This window comes from Gavialis gangeticus, unplaced genomic scaffold (assembly GCF_001723915.1).
Source record: "Gavialis gangeticus isolate Ggan-Ray unplaced genomic scaffold, GavGan_comp1, whole genome shotgun sequence".
NCBI lineage: Eukaryota > Metazoa > Chordata > Crocodylia > Gavialidae > Gavialis > Gavialis gangeticus.
In genome coordinates this window covers 77,732,243-77,756,366 of record NW_017729025.1, presented here as the reverse complement: position 1 = coordinate 77,756,366, position 24,124 = coordinate 77,732,243, and the positions used below count along the sequence as shown (strand labels likewise).

Genomic DNA, 24,124 nt, shown 5'->3' with positions numbered 1-24,124 from the left:
GGCTGTTCTGGTCCAGTTAAATGCCGCCAAACTTCTAACATAAAACAAAAATCAAGTAAAGGACATTACAGTTATTCTGACTATCAAATTTTGGTGGAAAACTCCTGTAACCAGAAGATATGTTTGTGTTGATGCAATTTGCCTGCAAACTCCAAAAAGCAGGTGAAGTGTGGATGACTAGAGTGGTCAAAGATGTACTGACTGCAATGAAAGCAGGATCATTCCCAATTCTGTTGTTACAGATTTGAACTGGTCCCATCTAGGCTAGGAACCAGTTCAAATCTGTAACACAACAGAAGTTTAGTGTACCTAAACTGCTTTCAAAATGACCGAAACCAATTAAAGATGAACATGGATGGATGTAGTATCAAACTTAACTGATTAAGGTTAAATCAGTTCATTGAACTTCTGTCCCATATCTCCTCCAGATTCAAGTTAACTCACAGTCCTTAGTCATCTTAGGATGCTTTGCACCTCCCCTGCAAACCACCCCCCACACTGGATGGGTGTGCTACCCTTGGACCAAGCTATCTGCTCCAGCCCAGCATGGAGGTATGCTCTAGCACCCTCTGGCTTCTGGCTTAGGCCACTGCAGACATGTGGCTTCATTTCTGGAATCAAAAGTGAATGTCTGTTCATTTGCTTATTGGTTCAATCTATGCAGCTTAGACTAACCTGCAAAGATGGAATCAATTCAGCCTTGGGCTTTTTGATGGCCTTTACTTAGACCTAAACTATCCCTGACAAATATCTGTCAGACCTGCATTTAAAGCTTTCAGTGATGGAAATTCTACAAGCTCTCTAGGTGATCTCTTCCAATGCTTAACCATCTTCAAATTTAGAAAGCTCTTCCCAATATCTGGTTCAAATACCCCTTGTTTCAATTTAAGCCCATTACCTCTTTTTCTGTCCTCCATGAACATGGGGAATAATTAATTGCCATTCTTTTTATAACAATCTTTTTGTGTGCATTTTGAAGACTGATCACACCGCTGCACATGGTCTTCTCCACCTTACATTAAATAACAAATTTTTTTCCAACCTTCCCTCATCTGTCATATTTTTAAAATCATTTTTGTTGCTCTACTCTGGATTTTTTCCAATTAGCCCATATCTTTCTTGAAGTGCAGTGCCCAAAGTTGAACACAGTACTCCAGATGAGGTATTACTAATGTTGAATGAAATAAAAGTCTCGCTGTCTCTGACTTGCATGTGACATTCCATCATTGTTTACTTATATTCACAGCTTGTGACCCACTAAAACCTCCAGGTCCCTTTCTGCAGTATAATGCTCCCTTTCTTACTATAAGATACCTAACAGAATTTGTGCAAGGCATTCAGACACCAAGTTAATGGAAACTTATAAGAGTCTAGATAAAAAGTACTATAAAAATCTCAACTCTAATATTCATGTTATGAGTACAGAAAATTGTATTAATCTATACACATTTGAATTGAAGGGGTGAAAGGCTGAGACCAGTCACACAGAGCTAGTTCTCAAACATCAATAAGTAATTTAGCTTGGGACATACATGCAACTCACCTTTAGGCAGTAGTATCCAATTACACAGACAAAGGAAATCACAGTATGAATTATGGCCAGACCCCTGAGAGTTGGTGCCATGTAACCGGTACTCTCCTCTAAAACAAAAAACACCATTCCTTCTTCCTCCTCATCTTCATCAAAAGAGTTCCACAGATTAGAGTCTTCCTCTACTTCATCAAGAGGCTCTTCTGTTACCTGGGATGAAGAAATACATGCACAAAAACCAAGACATATTTAAGCTTTTCTCCTCTCACTTCTGTTTTTTTTTTTTTTAATTCTAAATAACTTACTGTTCAGGAAAGGTTCTAGACAGGGAGCCCTGGAGAGAAGTCCTTCATCCCCCAAAAAGAGAAGCACAGATACAGCAAACAGTGATGTCCTATGCTAGTTTGTCAAAGTACCTCAAACTGGATTTAGGTACTGAAACTCTACTGGGTAGCATATTTTACAAATATTCCCCTTATAGATTATGACATAAAATGAAAGAAAACAAAGCAAAAGTTGCACACATATTGTTACTTTCCAGATTGTTCCAGATACTAACACAGATTGTTACTATCTTTGATGGCCTATGGAAAATTATTTAACACTGTATTTGTCCCAAAACAGATGAGATCTGCTGCTGCCATGTCACTAATGTGATTCTGGGGCTGCCAGCAGCAGCTGCTTTTTTCCAGCTCCCCTTCTCCAACTTGGCATCTGGGGCAGTTGTCCTTGTCACTCCACCCTAGTTATGCCACTTACTACAGTGGCCATTTTGGGGATCAGAAAGGATTTTTTTCTGTTGGGCTAAACTGGCCACAAGCCAGTGGGTTTTCACACCTTCCTTACATTGTCACTGAGGTGTATTTAGGTTGAAAGCAACAGGATTTAACTTAGATATTCAAAAATAGGAGGCTGGTTGGTTTGTTGCAACTTGTACCTTGTGTCCAATGTGGAGAAAGGTTAAAAAGTCTGGTTCCTAAAGGCAACTGAGACCTGAGATTTTAGTGGTCGTTGTTTTTTTAGGGAAAGGGAGACCTGAATTCTTTGTGGACTAATGTCCCCCCTTAATCACCCCTTTGTATTTCTTCATCTGAGGATTTGAAGACTCAGAAGAGAGATGATTTGCAGAAGTAGGTTGAAGGTGGCCTGCTTAAGTCATTGGTTAGAAAGTCCCTTCCAGTATCTGATCTTTGATTTAGTTAGTTTATAAGGTACATCTTTTCCCATGCTTTCTGCCTAGAAAGTAGAAGCCTTGCACTTAAACCCAATAAGAGCTTGGTATATGAAAAGAGGTGCTGAGTACTTAACACTCCTCCATAGTGTTAAATAAATCAAGTTGCAGGCTGCTGCTTAAATCCATGCCTCGTGTCTGTCATTCACCCTCCTGCCAGTCCTGATCAATTAAAATCCTGGTCCCAATGGAGAAGTGTCTTCATTGCAAAATATAACATCACAATAGACACTAATTAACAACCTTGTTGGCAGTTGCAACAGAAAGAGAATAGACTGAATGGTTATAAAGAGATGAATTATTCCTTCTCATGTAGAAATGGTGCAAAACATGGGGAAAATCATGCACACTTGCTGTGCTTGTTTGGTTGATTGATATGTTATTATATTTTCTTAGGCTACCACTTATGATTAGTAACTTGATGAACAATTTTTTCTGAGGAAAAAAACCCCCTAGAAAAATGGAGAATTGCATTTACTTTTTTTTAAAATTAATTTAATCTAAAAAACAAGTAAAATATTTGAGCAGACACTAGTATATAAACCATCACATAAGTAAAGGCTGTTAGCTCAGCTAGTTAGAGGATGAGGAGCTTTAATGTGATTTCTAAATGACTTACAAAGGTTTTCCATGTTGAAAATGTTATCAGTACTATTCACTTAAAGAGCAGTTATTCTAAAGAAACATACACGTAAGCTGAGGTCCCAATATAGGTTTAAGACAAAAAAAATCAACAAAAATTGTCTTAAAAATAAAGTGTTTTCTAGATCTCTAATCATTCTTGTAACTGTGAGAATGGTTTTTTTGGTGGAGGAGGAAGATTTCTTTTAAATATTCCTTTGGCAAGGTTTGCTATCCAAATATGGAAGGATTGTACCACTTCATCAAAGACATAAGGTCAAAATGACTATAAATAATAATTAAACTGATTTGTTTATTTTCACTGTGCTGTTTGAATAAAATGCAAAAATAAATAGGTTTAGCTACTCAAGCTGTAATTAACTCAAGCTGAGTTGAGTTAGCAGAGTTGTTTTGACTTGAGACTAGTCCATGTAGTGTTTACTGTAATGCCTGTCTGGTTTAAGTCATGTTTGCTTAGCAAACCCACAACTCTGGAAATAAATACAATTTTTACAAAGAAAAACGAGAACTATTACTTACCTTGTAAAATAGTAGAATAAAGTTGATGGCAAATGCAACAAATAGAGCAAGAAACCTTAAGTTGTAGAAATTTCTAGCCAAGCAATGCTGAAAATACAAGAAACAACAAAATTAATAGTGTCACGTAGCAAATATCAAAAATGGGGAAATACCTAGGAGTCATCTAAGAGACACAATCTGAACGTTAGTGTTTATACTGTTAGACAAAACCACTACAAATACTTCTGTAGAATGAGTAGTATTTCTCCTGGAATTTGTGCCACTATTTCTTTTTACTGGTATTGCTTTTTTGTATTTCATGTGTAACTGCATGGAAATCTTTGTGTTATTTGCCTTGTAATGTGAAAAGAATGGGAACAAAACTTACCAACATTTTTGTTTGATAAACTTCCAGGGCTTTAACAAAGTTAGCCATAACTGCCTCAGGTTTCTCAATTTTTTGTCCACGTCTTCGTTTCTTTTTCTTCATTTTCCCTTCTTCTAAATGCTCTGACTGTACTTCCTTTGCTTTATCTTGTTTCTCCCCATCTTCCATACTAGAAAAAAGATGATATAAAGCAAATTATATAAGTAAGCTCCAGTATTGTGCATGCTACAATTTAGTGAGTGTAGACGGAGGATGCATCTACACGTTCATTAATGCACCTTAGTTTAGTACTTCCTTAATAAAGTACTGACTAAATGTGCAGTACCTAGAGTTACTGTGCAGTAGCACCGGTGCATGGTTGTTTAGTGATGCTTACTGCACATTAGCCTTATAACACTGCACAGTAGGCTATTAGCATGGTTTTTGCTGTGACATGCTATCGCGCAGTGTTATTAGGCGAATGTGCAGTAAGCGTCTTGTGTAGACATGTCCAGTAAGTCCTAATTAAAAGAGGCTGGTTTTAAGTTTGAGTTAATATGAAGAGGTTGACTAGAGGTGAGTGACTATACGAAGTGAGTTAGAAAATACAACCAAAAAGTTATCTTAGCACTAGATGGGGTGCAAGGATGATAATGGGTCACTGAATGACCTAAAACGAGATCAGTGAGGGCAAAGGCCAAAAGCAATACAAAATGTGCAGCTACTTGGCACAGAAACAAACAATATATATATGTACCCAGTGCAAGTGACTCAAAATTATCAGTGCATATGTGTTCAAGGCCAGGATCGAACAAAAAGAAAGATTTATCAAGGTGCTGCACAGAGTCATAGAAGAGTGGGTTCATTTCAGTTAGGGAGTCACTGTTATTAAAGTAGGGAAAGAATGAGTAATGAAGAGAAAATTTCCTTTAGAAGAAACCACCTGACAAAAGATGTAGAAGATGACAATCATTTCTTTTCACAAAGGAATGCCCTTTTTGAGAGGTAAGTATCAAGACTAAATATAGTGACAAGGGGCTTCGGTTCTCAGATACATAAGTACCTCACCAGGTGATAAATGTGTGACTAGGAAGGTGTAAGGGGTTTTAAATATTGAGGCATTTCTTTTATTAGGAAATGGAGAGCAGTATGTGGCTTGATATAGAGCAGTGCCAGTGAAATAAGAAACCACATGAAAGAAGTCTGAAGGTCTACATTTATGTTTTTATAAACAAATCATCATTACAAGGACCCTACATTCACTTTCTCTGAAATGTTCTAGTGACATGCATAGGAAACAAGCTATACAGAGAAGAAAGGTTTAGGTATATTAAACACAGGTAAACTTTTGGAAAAGCAAGAATCTGTTGCCTAGAAAAATTAAGATTTTGGGAATAGTTATTTAAACTAGAATTTTTAAATCACCGGTGGCTGGCAGGCCCTACTAAAGTACTTATTAGACAATGAAATATTGTGGGAAACAACAGTCATACAAGAGAATCAGTATATTGAATAGCAAGAGAGAAGTCCGCAATTATGTTTTAATTGGAAGGAAGTGCAGGAGGGGAGCAGGGAGAAGAAAATTCAATAAGGTAATACGCTGTCAGCAGAAAGAGGTCATCTTCATTAAAAAATAAAAACTTCACAAGCCTGCATACTAATATGAAAAGCCAAAAACAAGAGTGGGTGGCACATCCAGTACTGGGAGAATTCCTAGATATATTATAAACAGAATTAGTGAAACAGTGAGGTGTGCTGCTGGCCTTTCGGTTTGGAGTCACAGAGAAATTAAGTAAATGGAATACAGTCTAACAAAAGGTTCATAAAGGGTGAGTTGAACAAACTAAATATAAACCAATTCAATATCAGGTCAGAACACGACCTGGATAAACAGTAGCTTCTGAAACTGCTTGTTTTGGAGCACACAAGAGGAGACACTATTGTCTATACACTGAGAAACACTCATCAATGGGTTCTCAGTACTGAGAAACACAAAAGAGTTTAAGTGCACTTGGCAATTACCAGAAGTACTCGAACAATGAAAATAATATGCTTAACAACCTTGGAGAAGGTGGAAGGGAGTGAGGGGGAGACAAATTACATACAAATAGTTTTGTGAAAGTAAAATTCAAGAAACAGATTTTTTTTTAATTTAGGAAGTTTGTTAGAAACAGCCTAAAAGGGAATAGTTAGGAAACTGAACCATCATGGAACTTGTTAGCATATACCTTATTAAAGTCACAGAAGACATATCTAATGCTGAGAAAGAAAACAGTAAAGTGGCAGGCAAGCGACACAGATTTATTTGGGCTCCGAAATAATCCTTTAAAATTATAATTCTGACCCAGTAATTCAAACATATCAGAAGGTAACTGTTAGCAGACAAGAGAGAGGAGATAGACTAATGGGCTAAAATGAAAACTTGAAAAATGGACCCCAATATAAAAGGATATTGACCTGATATTGATATAATACATTCTCACAGTATTTCAGAAGCATAAAAGCTAGGGAGTGCAACTGCCATTGCTTAGACCACGAGGGGGACAAAATAAAATAAATGGGTACGGTATCTTTACATGTGCTCGAGGGGGAGAGGGGTACGGGTGCGCTTTAATTAGATCAGCTCTTGGGAGCCGCTCTCAGGAGCTACTTTAATTAAAGCACTCTAATTAAAGCATCTTATATATGCAGTGTCCCATGGTTCAAAATGGTGGCGGGGCACTTTAACTAAAGCTAATTCAACATCCTGTAGTTAAAGGACCCCCACCACTATTTTGCAGTGCGGGGATGTTGAATATGTTGGACATCGAGGCTTCTGGAGTGTGCCAATCAGCATGCTTCCGCAGACTCGATTAACTGAATCTGCTCCAACACGCTGTAATTACAGTGTATTGGAGCAGGTATCTTGCACGTCTACAGCCACCTGATATTGGCAGAGCTATCCATCTTCATACTTTAACACAACATACTTTAACAAGTACTTCATACTCTAACAACCTGTTGATTAGGAACCCCAGAAGTATATGTTGCATTAATGAATGCTGCAAAAATTTTTCAGGATTTTGAGTTCCTTTGTAAAGGTTTCGACAGACGGTTGTTTATGTCTACACTGCAGAATGCAGCATAATGTAGGGATATCCAAATGTTTTTGAATCAAGTAGCTCAGGAACCAGTATAGCAATCTAACTATTGTGCAAGAGCTCAGTGTGAGCAAATTTACCATGCCTAGGAGCAGTGCAGACATACTCTAGACAAGGATTGTTATGTGAGACATCTTTGATAGTTATTGCTCTGATGCTCACTGTGCAGATTTGTGCATACTGCCTGGCCAAGGTACTACTGAGATGAAGAGTTTGAACACATGGGCTATATTTAGGGCTATTCTTGGCCAGCTCATCTAGGAACATCAAGGAAACAACAAGCAGTAAAGTATGAACCACTTACTCGGCCTTCTCTGATTCCGTTTTTATTTCCATTTCAACTTCTTTGGCTATTTCAGAGGTCTGCAAAAAATGTTTAAATTGTCAAAAATGCATACTTAAAAAAGTAATTCCAATTAATTAGTTAATGGTTTTGCAAACTATAAGCAAATAAAATCTAAATAAATAAAACAGGTAAACCTCTTTCTCATTTTGCCAGTTTTAAATTGCTATGCTCTTTGAACAAGCACCTCGAACAATATTTCAACAATGAAACTTTTATAGCAATTCTTCCTCTGATACATTTTTAAGAAACATTATCAATATAAGAATTTGGGCAGATGATTAAGTAAAGCATAATCTACGTATTGAGATAGATGAAGTGATTAAGACAGACTGAAGGTGAGCCCCAATAATTTTTCCAATGTGGATAGGGTATTAATCATAGTAATGGTAATTTTACATTATTACATGCACAGTGGGTGCATTTACTAATGCAATTAATGCACCTGAATGTTACTGTGCAGTAAATTCAGGCGTATTAAGCTTTGGTTGGAAATATGGCTATACAAGTGCCTATCGGGAGCAAATTTGCTCCCAATGGGAGCAGTTCAGTCCAGGGCTGCTCCTGCCCCCCTGCAGCAGGCAGGGGGAGGTCCAGGCTTCCCCAGGTTCCAGCCCCAGGCTGGCAGGTGGCGCGGGGGTCAGGCCTGGGATAGGAGGGCAGGAGGAGTTGTTTGTGCTCTAGGGGCAGCTCCATCACAGCTATAGGAAGATTGGGGCCAGCCCTGGGGATACAGGGAGCTGTCCCTCCCCTTGGGACAGCTCCCTCTCAGTTGCAGAAAGATTAGTGCCAGCCCCAAGTCCCCAGGGATGGGGGGAGCTGTTCCTGCTCCAGAGTTGCTCCCTCACAGCTGCAGAGAGATTGGAGCCAGCCCCGAGCCCCGGGGGGGTAAGGGGAGCTGTCCCTGCTCTGAGGGTAGCTGCAGGGAGAGCAGGCCCAGCTTATCTAAATAGGGTCAAGAGCTAAGGGTGAAATTCTATTTTCCTTTATGTGCCTAAACAGCAGTTTCTTAACCATGTACCTGTACATCTTGGGTCCTGCCTCTCTGCTGTGACTGTGTAAGCAGCCATGTATTCCCCCATGTGTCTACTACACATGCACACTTATGTGACCGCAGTACAGGGGAAGCAGACTTGCCATCTGCAATTAAGTGCCAGAAATGTTACTTGTATGGCTAGAATGCTGCCATTTAGGCACACAAAGAGAAAAAGATTCTGCCCAGGATGCCTATTTCACACCTAAGCCATGACAGAATTTATAATAAAATTCTCTAGTCCAGTTCCAGAGCTCAGTCAAAAACTTTATTCTGAGAATGGCTAACCCGCTCACACAGTACAGCACAAGGCGGTGCTGCTATCCCCCTTTTTACATAATGACTTAGTGGTTACACTATTCACTCAGGATGCAGGAAGCTCCATAACAAATCCTTCTGCCTGATTCAAAGCAGGGACTGAAGTGTCCCAGGTCCCATGTCCCATGAGAATGCCCTAAAACCAACAGACTTCAGGGTATTCCAGGGTAGGGCTCTCTCCACCTTCCCTCTAAGGTGAATGGAACAAAGTTTCTATCCTGCTGGGTGAGTGCCTTAATCACTGAACTTATTTGGTGATACAGTTGAATGGCTGAAACTGGTTTAAAGTAAACCTGGTTGAGTGTAGTATCAGAATTAATTGATTTGGGTCAAACTGATTTATGAAACTTCTGTCCCAGACCCCTTCCTGGTTCAAGATAAATCACAATCCCCCAGCATGCTCTGCAGCCATGGGCTAGGCTGGGCTGTGCTGTTTGCTCCGTAGCTGGAGCAGTGAGGGCTGGCTGACAAAGCGGGGAGGGGAGAGGGACAAGCCTGGCTGGGGATGCAGATCAGTCTTGAAGGACATGATAGCAGGACTCTGCAGGGTTGCTCATCACTCCCCAGCTTGGGTCTGGGGCTAGGGGGAGGGTAGTTAAACTTGCTGCTGGCTGCAACAGTGGACTACAAATCCCAGAGGCACCTGGAAGCAGGAAGAAGAAATGATGAGCAACCCTGCAGAGTCCTGCTGCTGTAATTCTGGCCTCCAAATCCCAGACACCTCAGGGGCAACAAGAAGAGCAGGTGAACACACAGCCAGAGAGCCATTCTTTAGTGCCCCCTGGCTTCTGGCCTGAGCCGCTGCAGACATGTGGCTGCATTTTCTGAATCAAAGGTAAAAGTCTGTTCCATGGGTGACTGGTCCTTCCTGAGTTTGAGGGAGCACAAGATCACTGATTGTGGGGGGGGGGGGGGGGTGTCCCAGCAGCCAGTTGCCAAGCCAGCAGTGAAACCAGCAAAACCACTTTGCAGTTGGCACTTCCAGGGGGTGCACATGCACCTGCATGTACCCCCTATGTATTACCAATGGTCTGTTCACTTCTGTTTCAATTTAATCTGTGCAATTTAGATTAACCTGCAAAGACTGAGTCGATTCAGCCTCAGGCTTTTTGACTGTCTATACTTCACCAGTGACAGCTCTAAATAATAAGCTACTGAGTAAAAGGAGTGGCAGCCCCTGCAGCATCGTGTCCTTCATCTAGCTTTAGAAAGGACTGAAACTGCTGGATGTTTTAAAAGAAAGCGCTTAGGCCTCTAGTTCCAAGAAAGGGTTTATGACTGTAAATATCAACTGAAAGAAACTACCACTCTGTAGCCTGGTGTTAAGTACCTGATTCTTAGAAAGGGACAGGATTTAGGCCCTTTGCCTCTGGTTGGCATGTCCCACAGCCTAGCTTAGGGAGCTCTTAACTCAGCTGGCTGCCTACAGTGAAACTCATTCTGAGCTGCTTAACCTCTATCTTGGATAGTGGAGCATGGGGCGCCCAATTTGGGATTATAAATTCCACGGGGCAGTAGAGCATCTAAAAATTAGGCAAAGCAACTTGGCACTACAGTGGCAAAGTTCAACTTGTGAATCTAATCTTCATGCCTGCAGTTACAATGACTATCTCTCTCAACATGATGCTAGGTTAGGGAGTGCCAGAGGCACTCCACACATGTACAGCTTCCTGGACCACAAATAGTGTAACTACTGTAACACAATGCTGTATAGAGACCAACTGGCTCTTCTTCTCAACTGAGCTTACTGGCAAAATCATAGTGTTTCGCTACAGCCTCTGCATAACTTCCAATGTGTGAGGTTCTGCAGGCCTGGAACAGGTGCAGTGTGGCTCAGTTTGGTATTCCCTGGCTGCATCTACATGAGATGCTGACTGCACAGTAGCTTGTTACTACTGCTCAGCAGTAATGAGCTACAACACAGCCAGTGTCACAAAAAAGCCATTTGGTGATGCTACTGCGTAGTAACTCTGGTTTATACTAAATGACTGTGCAGTAATGACTACACAGTCAGCATCTTATGTACATGCAGCCCCTGACACAGTACGAGCATTATACACATAACCTTATGGTGTATTTCAAAATGACTTTGCCATCTAAATCAACCACACTTTGCAAAAGGATTATTACCACTTAATACTTTTTTTTAAAAAGACAGCTTTTAAAAAGTTAATTAACACTCTCTAGGATAGAATTATACACAGTATGATTGCTTTTCGAGGGCTCTCCTGCTGAACTGTAGGAGATAGCTGAGTAAAAAGTAGATTTTATTTTTTTCTGCAAATGCTGAAGGGAATTCAAATGAGTTCCCATGAAAAGCTCTTTCAGATTAAATGCCAAATTATTCACTGAAAGCAAATTTTGAGCTGTCTATTAAATTGTAAAATTTATACTTTGAGCTCCATTAATTGGTTATCATATCATATAGTATCATTTCTGTTCCAAGTGGATAATTTAAATAATTCACACGTTACATGAACAGTAAATGTTATAATGTGGAATTAGAAATAAACACTCCTGAATTAGTTAAGACAAAGCTATAGCTTGAACAATAAGCTGTAGAGCTAAAGTTACAATTAATGATAAATAATTTATGTCTATTTCCAAACACATGTATGACCAATTACAAAAAAAAAATTACAAGAGCTATATGTGAATAGAAAGAAAAACAATATTTGCTAAAAAAAAATTAAGTTCTCACTGAGGGATGCTAAGAACATTAATTTCAAAGTAAATTAATTCTACATACTAAATACATTACATGCTTTTCTACTAATGTACATACAACAGACTTTCACAGATGGAAATGCTACTTTTATTAAAAAGGTGTACAAAATAAGGCTAGATTTGAAAAACAGTCATGAGCAAATTTGGATTTTTTTGAAATAAATAAATAGGTTGATAAATAGCAATTTTAGTTTAATGAGCAGAAAGAAATGGTAACAGACATATCTTAGTTGTCCAAAACAATGAATAGAAAGCAAATAGCAAAGAGTTATGTAGTGCATTTTTATATAGAAAGCTGCTGGAAATCCTAAGGGATTGAATTAATACTGATGACAGAAGAGAAGTATTTGAAATAGCCTAATAAAAATAAAATTAATTTGAGCTGAGGAGTTAAAGATATGAAAAGGGGTGCTTGGATCCAGAGGTATCATACAGTACTGCTGTTAGGACTAGTGGAGTGGAACAAAACAAATTGTTCTTATATGGGAAGGACAATTATCATTAACTAACTGTTAAATTAACAGTAAATCAGTAAAATTGGGCAAAACTACTTCAAAGAGGAGGAAATGTAAAAGCCATTTTGCCCTTTGTGATCAATGAAGCAAACATAATAAACAAGTTAGGGAGATAATCAAGCATTAATATGGAGGAAGAGTACTGGAGAGTAGGGTGAAGATATAGTACAGCAAAGACTAAGGTAGCCAAGACTGTTATTTAGACCGAAAAAAAAAAGGAATAACAAAAAAGAGCTGGAGAGTGTCTGGAAAGCCTCTGTTGCACTTTCAGCTTTACTACAACCAAAGCAATTTTAAAGTCAAAGCTAGGCATATACACTGCTATACAGGAGTTCTCCCACTTAGCAAATCATCCTGAGAATCAATGCAAAGTGTAAGCAAATAAATTTAGTTCCTTCTAGAATTTTTAGCAATGTAATTAGCTTTCACTGTGAGGGTGATATAATTCATGTCACCTACCTGTGCTCTTTTTTTCTTCCGAACAGCATTTTCCAAAGTTGAAGGACTATCTGAACCAATTATTTCCTTAATATCTCCAAGTCCAGCATCATGACTGTATTTTGAGCCACCTTCTTTCTTTGTACGAATACCAAAAATATCTGACATGATGTCAGTTTCTCCCTTTTCACCCTTCACAAACTGCACAAGTTCAGCTCTAATGCCATGCTCAACACCTTCAGCTTTCTCTGCTTCCATGACATCATCATGGATTCCAAACTGTGTTGGGTCAGGCATGTCCCCTAATATTTTGGTAACTTTTATGTTTTTGGCTCCTTCAACCAAGCCACCTCCAAACACAGTACTCCAAAGTATCTGGAAAATCCCCCATACAACAGTGAAGAACAGCTGGAATAACCCTACAAATAGCATCCAGAAAAAAGAAAAAAATACTTTAACCAATTCCTTTATAGTCATTTTTCTAACTTTTCTGTACTGTTTCCTTAAGTTCTTAAAGGTGACCATTTTTAAAAAGTTGGCAACATTCTTCTTAAGTGCAACACAGGCCATTGCAAAAGCTGAGGCTGATTCCAAGGACTTTTCCTCTTCATCATCTCCAGCTTCCATTACATAATATGGTTCCTCCTCCTCCTCTTCCTCAGGTCTTTCAGCTGAATCAGATTCAGAGATCTGCGATGCCAACTGCATTTCAAAGATTGTGTCCTCGCAGAAGTTCACAAACAGTTCCATCTTTTCTTGTTCTCCACCTTCATTTACAACATCAAATATAAACTGCCTCTTGGATTCTTTCACTTGTGGCTTCTCCCACTGTGTCCTACTGGACTCACTGATTTCAAAGTAAACTCGCTCTATTTTTTTGGCTCCACCCATTATCTCAATGCGGCCAAGGTAAGGCTCAAAATAATTAAGGACACTCTCTGCTGGCTCTAGTAAGCTCTGAAGGCGTGAATCATTTGGCATGTGCTCTGAAAGGTTTGTTAATAATACTGCCACATTAAATCCGATATCTTTGGCTGGCTCATGGAATCTTTCCACAAAATCAACATAGTTAAACATATCATTTTCATCAGCTTCTGCACAGGACAGCAGGAATTCAATTTCTGACGGTGTGTATTGTTTCTGAGCTTCCATTGATTTCTGAAATTCTTTCTTTGAGATAATGCCTTTACCATCTGGATCATATTCTTTGAAAGCATCTGAATTGGTTAGATCTTTCAACTTGAGGAACATGTCGAAGAACTTCAAAATCATTTCTACATTGCTAGATGATTCTACCAGTGTGTCCACCATCTGTTTGCCAATAGTCCCATTTACAACATTACCTGTTGTGTAAGTCAAAATGACAAGTTACTGGGTGTACCTATACTGTATTTAGCAATAAATTGATTTCACTTTCATATTAAGATGCAAAACAACCCCTTCCCACCTCACTGTTTTCTTATTTCATTCTTAACTCTTCAACATTTTCTGAATGTATTTTTCTGGAGTATCTTTGTCCTTTCAACCCTATGTACACTTCACATTATATATTTCTCCTTGAATTCTTTTTAGTAAGTCCTGAAAAGCTTTTTTCATTGGCATAATATAATTGTAATGAAAAGGAAATCTGCAAGATTAATGTGATTGTAACAGCTCAGCTTCGCAGCACAGAAAATAATAATACATAATTTATAAAAATTACATCTGACCTTCAAGCAGTGATAACAGCATCACAACCATGTCCTGTAGAAGATCCAACAGTTCCTTAAGCAGTTCAATCTGACTGGAGTCCTGTAACACAAATTGAGTGCAGGTGGTTTTTTCTTTTCTTTTCTTTTCTTCTTTCCTCCTTTATTAATGAAATTTATTTGCAAAAACATTTAGGATGACCATCTGAGACCATGCTGGTTTAGTGAGAAGATATTCATCAGAATCTTTCAGTATTATTTGATTATGGTTAATGATCTATAATCTTATACTATACCATGTGCCAAACCATAGCAGATTTGGTATTATCATTAGATTGTGTTTTAATAACAAATCCAGGATCTCTGAAGGGCAGGCAGGGGAAAGCAGAACTTCACTGATTTGACTAACCCTCAGATCTAAGAAAAAAATCCATCCCTTCTCACCATAAGATGTAGTAGCACAATACATTAGGTGTCATATCACTAAAATGTCAATACCTTTATAGAATATGCTAAGGCTACTTAATACAACAACACTAATATGGATTTGGATGCCTAACAGTAAAACACACAGACTTAAAAATCTGGTCAAAATTTCTGAAATATTTTTCATGGAGTGGGGAGGAAGTTTATATGCAGTCCAAACGAGAGAGAGAGAGAGAGAAGTGAAAGGAATGCAGATTGAAAGTGTTAGACCTGGAAGGAAAAGAAGGAGTGTTACACAGCATTCATCCCCAGTTACACAATGCAGTTGCCATGTAGAAGTACCTGAGCTAGCTCTGAGTAAGTTTTCTATTAGCATAGTATGTTTTTCAGCAGGACTAATTAGCCCAGGCAGAACATTGCACTTATGCAGTTAGACTGTTTCTGGTACCTAACCTGGATTGTTCAGAAGTAACATGACATAGCACCTGCATACCTATGGACCCCAGAGGGATAGAATGGGATAAGGATGCAAAGAGGATGTGTGCAGTAAGACAAAAACTGCCCTCCACCTTGTTCTCCACTTTACAACTGCCTGGGATCTGGTTTACTAGCTTTCTGACTGGACATCACACTCCATTCATTTCCCACTTCCTCCACCTATTTAAACTTGCCAGGTTTTTTAAATGCCTCTTGCTCCCTATGTGCTTACATGCCCCTCCCTACCATTGCTTTATATAAAGGTGATGTACACATGTTGTTACCCTATATGTAAAGATGACACATATGGGCTCCTATACACATGCAGAGATCCAGCTCTGATGTGTCTGCAGAAGCATGGAAATAAACTCTGGCATCACGTCTATTAGCATCTCTGCACATTATGATAGTGGTGAGGTGCTTTAAACTAAAAGATATTGAAGACACCTGGAGCAAGTCCTCAAGGAAACATTTTGAGAAGAACAAGGTGATTAGGAAGAGCCAGCATGGATTCACCTTAACCCACCTGATTTCCTTCTATAAAGTGACAGGTTTGGTGGACTGGTGGAAGAGAAGTGGATGTGATATACCTTGAATTTAGCTAGGCTTTTGACACTGTCTCCCACAACGTTCTCATTAACAAGCTAAGGAAAGAAAGTCTAGACAAAAGTACTGTAATAACTCATTGGATCATCATGCTCAACAAGTAGTAATCAACAGGTCAATATCTAGCTGTTGTAAGACCTCTGTACTGCAGCTAGGCAACTAGATCAGCAACACTCAACTCCCAAAGCAGGGCCAGCTAAGCCTAAGCCTGCTGTTTAGTTCCAGGGCTGCTCTTTAGGGGTTTTTGCAGCACCTGGCCACTGCTGCGCAACAAATTGGTCACAGTGTGTGTCTCTCTCTCTTCTGTGTGACTTCCCTGGTGCCTGTTTCTGCATTCCTGCCCATGTACCCAGTCCCTAAACTTTGGAACCCGGGCCTGACTTTGGATTGCCCTCTGACTATGGACAGTGGTAATCTCTCTGGGTCTAACCACGAGGCTGAACACCTCTGTGGATCATGATAGCTGGGGAGAAGTATCAAGTGGGGTTCTTCAGGGGTCTGTGCTGGGTCTCGTACTGTTTAATATCTCCATTAATGATTTTGATGATGGAGTGCATGCTTAGCAATTCTGTGGAAGACACCAAGTTAGATGGAGTTGTAGGCACTCTGGAGGGCAGGACTAAGATCCAAAATGACCTAGAGAGACCAGAAAAATGCTCTGTAATCAATCCAATGAGGTTAAACAAGGACAAATGCAAAGTTTTGCCCTGAGGATGGAATAACTGAATGTACAAATACAGATTGGGGAATGATTGGCTAGGCTGCAGTACTGCAGAGAAGGACTTGGGGTAGTGGACCATAAGCTGAATATGAGCCCAAAGTGTACCCTTCTTTTCCAAAAAGTCAACAGCATACTGGGGTGTATTATCAGGCATGTCACTTGCAAATCAAGGGTAGTGAATCTTCTGCTCTATTCAACACTGGTGAGGCCTTATTTGGAGAACTGTGTCCAGTTTTGGGCCCTACACTTCAAGAAGGATATGGACTGATTGGAAAGAGTCCAGCTCAGAGCAACAAAAATGATTAAGGGCCTGGAAAGCAACACTTATAAGGAAAGGCTAAAGAATTAGGGTTATTTAGCTTAAGGAAGCGAAGACTGCGGGAAGACTTATCTTTAAATACCTGAAGGGTGATTTATGGAAAATAAGGAGATGGGCCATAAGGGACAAGACTAGGAGCCATGGCCTCAGGCTTCAGCAGATGAAATTTAGATTGAAGATTAGGAAGAACTTTCTGACAAAAGGAGAATGGTAATCCATACAACTGACTGTCCAGTGGGTCTTTCTGAGAGCTCTGTCATTAAATGAAAATAAAAAAGCCACATAAAACAGAACAGAGACAACATTTCTAACTTACTTATAGCTTTCAATATACATTTGATTGCAATTTACTTCTAATATGCATACAAGAAAATTCTTGGTCAACTGGACATACCTGTGAGAGTTTCATCTGCATATTAGCAAAGACATGAAGGAAGCCAACAACAGCATCCCAGAGCCTACTATGAGCCAGACTCTGCTGGTTACCTATGCAAGGACCCTAAAAATTAAGAAAAACATATTCTTTCTTAACCTGATTTACATTTAAAGAATAACTCTTTCAGTTTACAGTTTCTGATTTGAGCAATCCATGAAATAAATACAATTGATACCATCCAAACTTTGTTTATCATAAAGCATCTCATATTCAACAGACAGACATTTAGAAAACACCTACATATTTCTATATTATCGGCCAATAGTTCTTTAATGAAGCTGCATTATTTGCCAATTTATACTAACCAAGTATCAATCCATTTATGACTATAAATATAGACAGTTATGTGTTAGGTTTCTGTTTACCTGGATATATTCTGTAAGTGAGTTAAAAATCTGTTTAGTCACGGCCAAAGCTTTAGAGAAGTTACGCTGTCCAGAGTCATCAATCACATCTTTTCCTGAATAGTACCAATAGAAATCACTAATCGATTCCTATGAACAAATGACAGAATGTTATAACTTGAGAGTGGAAATGCACAGCACTTCTTCCACATCTTCCCATCAGCAAAATTTGAAACAGCAGGTGTGATTTAATTTTCGTGTTTTTTTATTTTTAACCACAATCATATTTTACTTTTTTTGGATTATGTATTTTGTAGTCAGTACTGAAACACACTAACAAACAGATGTCTTGTTTACAAACATGATAGGTGAGAGCTATTTAAAGATTAATAAACAAGGTAATATTTTGATATTAAGCATCATCGTTACAGGGTCCCCTTATAGACACTGGTGTTTACTGAGAATTTAAGCACATCATGTTAGACACCCATTTTGTGTGATAAGCAGATGTGCAAGGGCAGGGGTGTGGGCAGGATTAAGGGTGCAAAAGTAACTTCTTCATTTTTGTGCACAGAAGCTGGGCTCAGAGTGATCTTTGTGATGTCTTCAGTGCAGGAACACTACTAGCTCAGGCAGCTGATGGTGTTAGCTTCACAAAAGCAGGAGAGAAAAGGAGATATTTTAATTCTTTTCTTTGGGCATGTTTGTACCGCAGTGTTGGCTCTGGGCATGGCTCTCCTACCTGCTTTTGCATGCTACAAACCCTACAATATGCTGGGAAAGACACTCCAGGAATGTCCCTCATTGGCTGATCTCAAAAACCCTGGAAACCAAGGTCTTCAGAGTGGTTGCAGTGGGATGCCCTGTAGAGTCTTCACTGATGTAGTTCAAGATTTGAAGCTTGGGAGCAGAAGCAGATGAGCAACCTGTGCTTGGGAATGTCCCAGTTGGAACATCTTGCTCTCATAGTGTGCCCTTTTTATCTTTTCTTACCTGGAGACGCAAGAGATAGTCTACTGTGCTGATAATAATATTCACTGTTGTAGTGTTGCCCATCTGAGTACGTAGGTAATTCTGAAAATCTGTAACAGTAAATAATTTGTATTTGATAAACATTTACATAGGACAGAAAAAAATACAAGATGATCTCACTACACTTTATGTAACTGCATAGCATAGACTAAAAAAAAGCTATGCAGTTAGATAATTAGCATAATCATTTTCATTGGGTTTAACTATAGGAACAGCCTGTGCTAAACATGCTGTACCTTTTCATGCTTGTCACTTTGCGTCTCAGAGTACCTCATGACTTTATAGCAGCCTTGAAACTGACAGTTCCTAGTCAGTTTCCTGGAGAAAAATTAAATTATAAAATAGATACTGGGGACAAAGAGCTCCTGGGCACTAAAGCTGTTTTTGTATTGTAACCCCTATTATATTCTGCATGTTTGCCTGTGGTTCTGTTCTATAATGGTAGCTTAGAATATTTCTCATCTGCATACCCTCATTAGTATACAGGTTTGAGGGGCTGCTTGCACCTGTTTTCACTGTTTGTGGTCTGGGGTTATGAGTGGAAATGGGAAGTACAGACAGTGTCACGCTCTGTCCCATACAATGCAGCATGTATTTTTTATCCAGATAAAAAGAAACCAGGAGCTACACTAATATGCTAGGGACCTAGGGCTATACTATGCAGTTTAACATTGAAGCAAAAACAAATATAACTTGATTGGAATTAGTTAAAACCATCTATAGGGCTGTGAAATAGGAGCTACATTACCAGGAGCAGCTAACAGGCAGCAGAATTGCAGAAGAAAGGCTAGGTTGATTAGTGGAACATCAAGACTATTAAAAAGGAGAGAGGGTCATTAACACCTGTAGAATGAAGAGTTTAGAAGGAATCAGGTAGATTTTAATGAGCCCTGAATTCCATTAAGGCTCTAACTGCTGCCCAAAAAGAAATGCTGCTACCAGGGTGTTGGTTTTCAAACTTGGGGTGAAGCAGGAATCAAAGGTAGGTGCAACTGCACTGGTGCACCTCTTCCCCCCACCCCCCAGATCTGCCCCTATCTGGGGTTATACTGTTTGAGTGAAAGTGCAGATGCAAAGGGCAGATGGATACAATTGTGTCCACAGGCCCTTCCTTCCAAATTGTGAAGTTTGTGGGCACCTAAATGTTGTTGATGCCAAGGTATACAAAGGTCACTATAAGGTCAGCCCTCAAAGACATCAGTGGGATGGCCCTCTGTTTTACTGCCAAATTTAGTGAGTGTATGATGAATGGAGAGATTCCAAACAGGAATCACTCAATCAGCTCCTCCAAATAAAAGTGCTTCTGAGCACAGGGCTCTGTAGTAGGTCCTGGTGATTCATTATAGTAGAAAGCTGAAAAAAATCCCTGAGCCTACCACTAATATATAGGGCAGTGTCTAAGAGAGCTGAGGTTGCATAGCAACCTGAAGAGGGCTGGCCAGAGGAATGATGGAGATCTTCACTGGTGGCATGGAGGTAACCCCCAGTGGCAGTGGTGTGGAGAAACAGCAGATAACCGCAGCAGCAGTGCAGAGGAGTGGCGGAGACTCTTGGAGGCAACAGTTGCCTAGCATTACACCCACCAGTGCTCTCAGGGGCCAGAACAGCACTCCCCAGCATCAGGGTGGCAGTAACTCCAGTGCAGGCCTTCCCACTACTTTGGCTGGGATAAGCAGAATGGCAACCTCTGGAAGTAGGCAGCAACAGCGTCTCTGCAGTCGCCCTGCCTATCCAGCACTTGCTGTTGTGGCTGGCATAGGTGGTAGAGTCCCGAGACCGCAGCCCTGGGTGAGGCTGCCTTCCCAAATGACTGAGGTAGGTGGTAGCTCCCTGAGTTGGTTTGCCTGTGACTGTGATCTAGGTTAAGATAACTGCAACCAGGATCGGGTTTGAGCTACAGTTAAGAGTTACATTTTTCCTTAAGGGATATGCTTTCCCCTTTCTCCGGTAATAAACCTTACTTTAGTTTAACATTTCCTTGTGAGCGGGGAATTTTGTTCACATTAGAACACCCAACTAAATTTTAGTTCTCTCAGGTTTCTGGGGGCTCAAGCTAAATTTGAGAAGTGGTGTAAAAGCCCTAAAGTTGATCCTGGCCCTTATTACTGACATCCAGTGCCTGGCAGAAGGGTTGCGGTACTTACGTAAAACTGATGGTTGTTACAATGTAAGGAATAGGCAATCCCACCCCCCCGCCAAAAAAAACAAACCAAAAACCCAAAAAACCCCAAACAAAACCAAAACAACTGGGACTGGTGTCTTTTTATGCAGTTGACCAAATCATCAGTTAAGCAAAATCTGCCTTTATTGATGTAACTGTACAATAAGTATATACATACAAAATATTCATTTAAGGATATAAATGGAGTGCACTGTATCCTTCCCACTACTTAAAGTACTGATGATTATTAAATATGATGGACATTATGATTATATTTTAAATCAATTTATGGATACAACAAAATCTTTTTTGGAAATGTCCTGTGATACTTCTAGTAATGTGTATTACCATCCATCCACTTAAAAAATAAATGCAAGTAATCTTACCCCCAAACTCATTCCAATTTACTTACCATTGTTATGACCTTCACAGAGCAGTTGCAAAAATCTAAACAGATCTCGAGTAAACTCATCATACTGTAGCACTTTCTCACCTTGAAAATACATAGTACAATGAATTATGTGACCATTGTTTGTTATTACACATGCACAACATATACTCTTCAAACAGCATCCTCTAACATAAGTGCTTTTTAATAAAAAGCAAATACTATAAGCTGCTTTAAAGTAATTTTAAATAAATGTATTGATAATAATGATAGTAAAACAAATTATGAGACAGAAAAAGCAAAGCCAAAATATTTAGCACTCCAATGCATTCATGGTAAAAACTACTGGACTAAATATCTAATAAGTAAATGGTTAGTTGTCAATAAAACCATGCCTTAAGTATGAAAGACACTTCTTTAATTAAGCATCAAATTGCTTATATCCAAGCTCAACACGCAACCTGCTGCAGACCATAAAACTAAACCTAAAGGATGTCAGAGAAGATGCAATTAAAGAAGATTTCTTTCTGTATTTGCAACACACAATAGTATCAAAAGCTGTAAACCCAAACATACCACGCTCACGAACGATGACTGTGGATCAAAGAAAAATAATAAGAATATAGGATAAGAAAATTGGAAGTTACAAGATAATTTCTGTTAAAAAGTTTATTGCTAGTATTTTAATAAACATTGACCATATATAAAAGTCTAATCCTAAGTTATTTTAATAAAATTATTAACAGAGAGTGCCATGCGCTAACAGACCTGACTTCCAGCTTAAGAAGGAAACACTGTTTTAATCATTATTTGAACTGATTTCATTATACTTACGAGTTCCTTCTTCAGTAACCATGCCAAGGCCTTCTGCTTTATTTTGTCTCTCAAATGCATTCAGGTCAAGAACACTTTTAACAAAGAACAAAATATTGAAAAAGTACTGATGTAGATAATGGCAAAATGAATTTCTCCCATGCAAAAGTAGAAGGCCTTGAATAACTGACCTTACCCACTTTGATGTATATATTAAATGAACAATGTCTTAGATAAAAAAAGATTTTGGGGAAAAAAGTCCAATGACTTTTTTGAAAAGATTCAGGTCTAAATCTCCTCTTGGTACATGCCTAATGCTATGATTAACATCAATACAAGCGATGTAGATCTATGAAAATGAGAAAAAGGAAACTGTAAGTTTTCTATTTCTTGATTCAAACCTACTTCCTGCTAAAAGGTCATTATTGGAGTTCATTTTATTTTTCATTCATGATGTTTTCTGAATCAAGTTGTTATCACTCAGAAAAAATATGTTGAAAGTCTAATTTCTTTCCAAGGTCAAAATCTACTGAAAAATTATTTTCTGTTCCTAAGACATTACTCCTTTCTCTGAACACAGGAGAGTAATCCCTCTGAAAACATAGTTTCATAGTTTCTAGGGTCAGAAGGGACCTGAGTAGATCATCTAGTCCGACCCCCTGCCATGGCAGGAAAGAGTACTGGGGTCAAACGACCCCAGCAAGGCAACATAGGTGAGATGTTTTTATTTATATAATCCAAACACATTTTATGATCTGTTAGCCAATGCAATTTATTTAGCTGCATGATGACATACATATTTTCCATTTCTGTGAGACAATTATATTTCCAAACAGAAGGGTTATTGTATTTGAAGTATCATTTATATTCTGTTGTCTATCTTCAGGTCAACTTATACAAATTTGTTTTCACTGCAGTCCAGAAAGATACACATGGGCAACATGGCCTGCTGTATTTGCCCAGATATATAGGAATAAATAAAGAATGTAGAGGCTGTGGTTTAATTAAGCTGCAACTAATGGTGCCCGACTGGTTAGGGAACTTGCACAGGAATCAAGAAATCCAGGTTCTAGACCTAATTCACTCAGGCTAAGTACAGTTAGTTAAAAAGCGCAAGGGTGAATCAGTTCAATCTTCACAGGTTAGTCTAAACTGTGTAGATTGGATTGCTAAGCAAGTGAACAGGCATTCACTTTTGATTCCAGAAATGCGACAATATGCCCTAGACCAGAAGCCAGGGGGTGCTAGAGTACAACTCCCTGTTTGTCTGGGGCAGACAGCTTGGGTGAAGGCTAGCCCGCCCACCCTGCAAGATGGGGTTTGCAAGGGATGCTGGGGCACTGGGAGTTAACTCAAATCTGTACAGGATCTGGGACAGAAGTTCAATTAACCAATTTAACCTAAATCAGTTCAGTCTAATACTACATCCATCCAGGTTTATCTTAAACTAGATTCAGCCATTTTGAAAGCAGTTTATGCTCACTGAACTTCTGTTGCATTACAGATTTGAACTGGTTTCTGGTCACTTGCATCAGTTTGTGTGGAATGTGTGTCCCTAGCCTCAGAGAGTATTGGTACCTGTATCCTTCTGATTTCCCAACACAGTGAACTAGTCATCACACTACTGATCAGGCATTATTCTGACTGCTCTCCAGCATTCCTTTCTCTTTTGGAAGAATATTCTAAAAACCCACCTGTCCTTCTAAAGTGACTAAGATTCACAAGCAACATTTCTTTCTAGATCATTTCCCAACCCATTTAGAAACTCTTACCATCCATACCTTGTACATGCAGCAAACCAAGCAATTAGCCACTAAACTAGCTGCAGCCAAACCTTCATAGTTTCATAGTTTCTAGGGTCGGAAGGGACCTGAGAAGAGCATCTAGTCCGACCCCCTGCCATGGCAGGAAAGAGTACTGGGGTCATACG

General features: G+C 39.3%; 1 protein-coding gene across 1 annotated transcript in view; it reads right to left on the bottom strand.

Moving 5' to 3' along the window:
• Positions 1 to 24,124, bottom strand: part of RYR3 (ryanodine receptor 3) — a 666,405-nt gene that overhangs the window by 41,297 nt on the left and 600,984 nt on the right. The window contains exons 81-92 of the mRNA XM_019518966.1: positions 22,216 to 22,289; positions 21,958 to 21,975; positions 21,406 to 21,486; positions 18,794 to 18,882; positions 17,822 to 17,950; positions 17,415 to 17,519; positions 14,493 to 14,574; positions 12,805 to 14,126; positions 7,714 to 7,772; positions 4,291 to 4,459; positions 3,924 to 4,010; positions 1,544 to 1,741 (exon numbers count right to left, since the gene is read on the bottom strand). Of these exons, the coding sequence (XP_019374511.1) occupies positions 1,544 to 1,741; positions 3,924 to 4,010; positions 4,291 to 4,459; positions 7,714 to 7,772; positions 12,805 to 14,126; positions 14,493 to 14,574; positions 17,415 to 17,519; positions 17,822 to 17,950; positions 18,794 to 18,882; positions 21,406 to 21,486; positions 21,958 to 21,975; positions 22,216 to 22,289 (2,413 nt within the window). The remainder of the gene's footprint in view (positions 1 to 1,543; positions 1,742 to 3,923; positions 4,011 to 4,290; positions 4,460 to 7,713; positions 7,773 to 12,804; positions 14,127 to 14,492; positions 14,575 to 17,414; positions 17,520 to 17,821; positions 17,951 to 18,793; positions 18,883 to 21,405; positions 21,487 to 21,957; positions 21,976 to 22,215; positions 22,290 to 24,124) is intronic.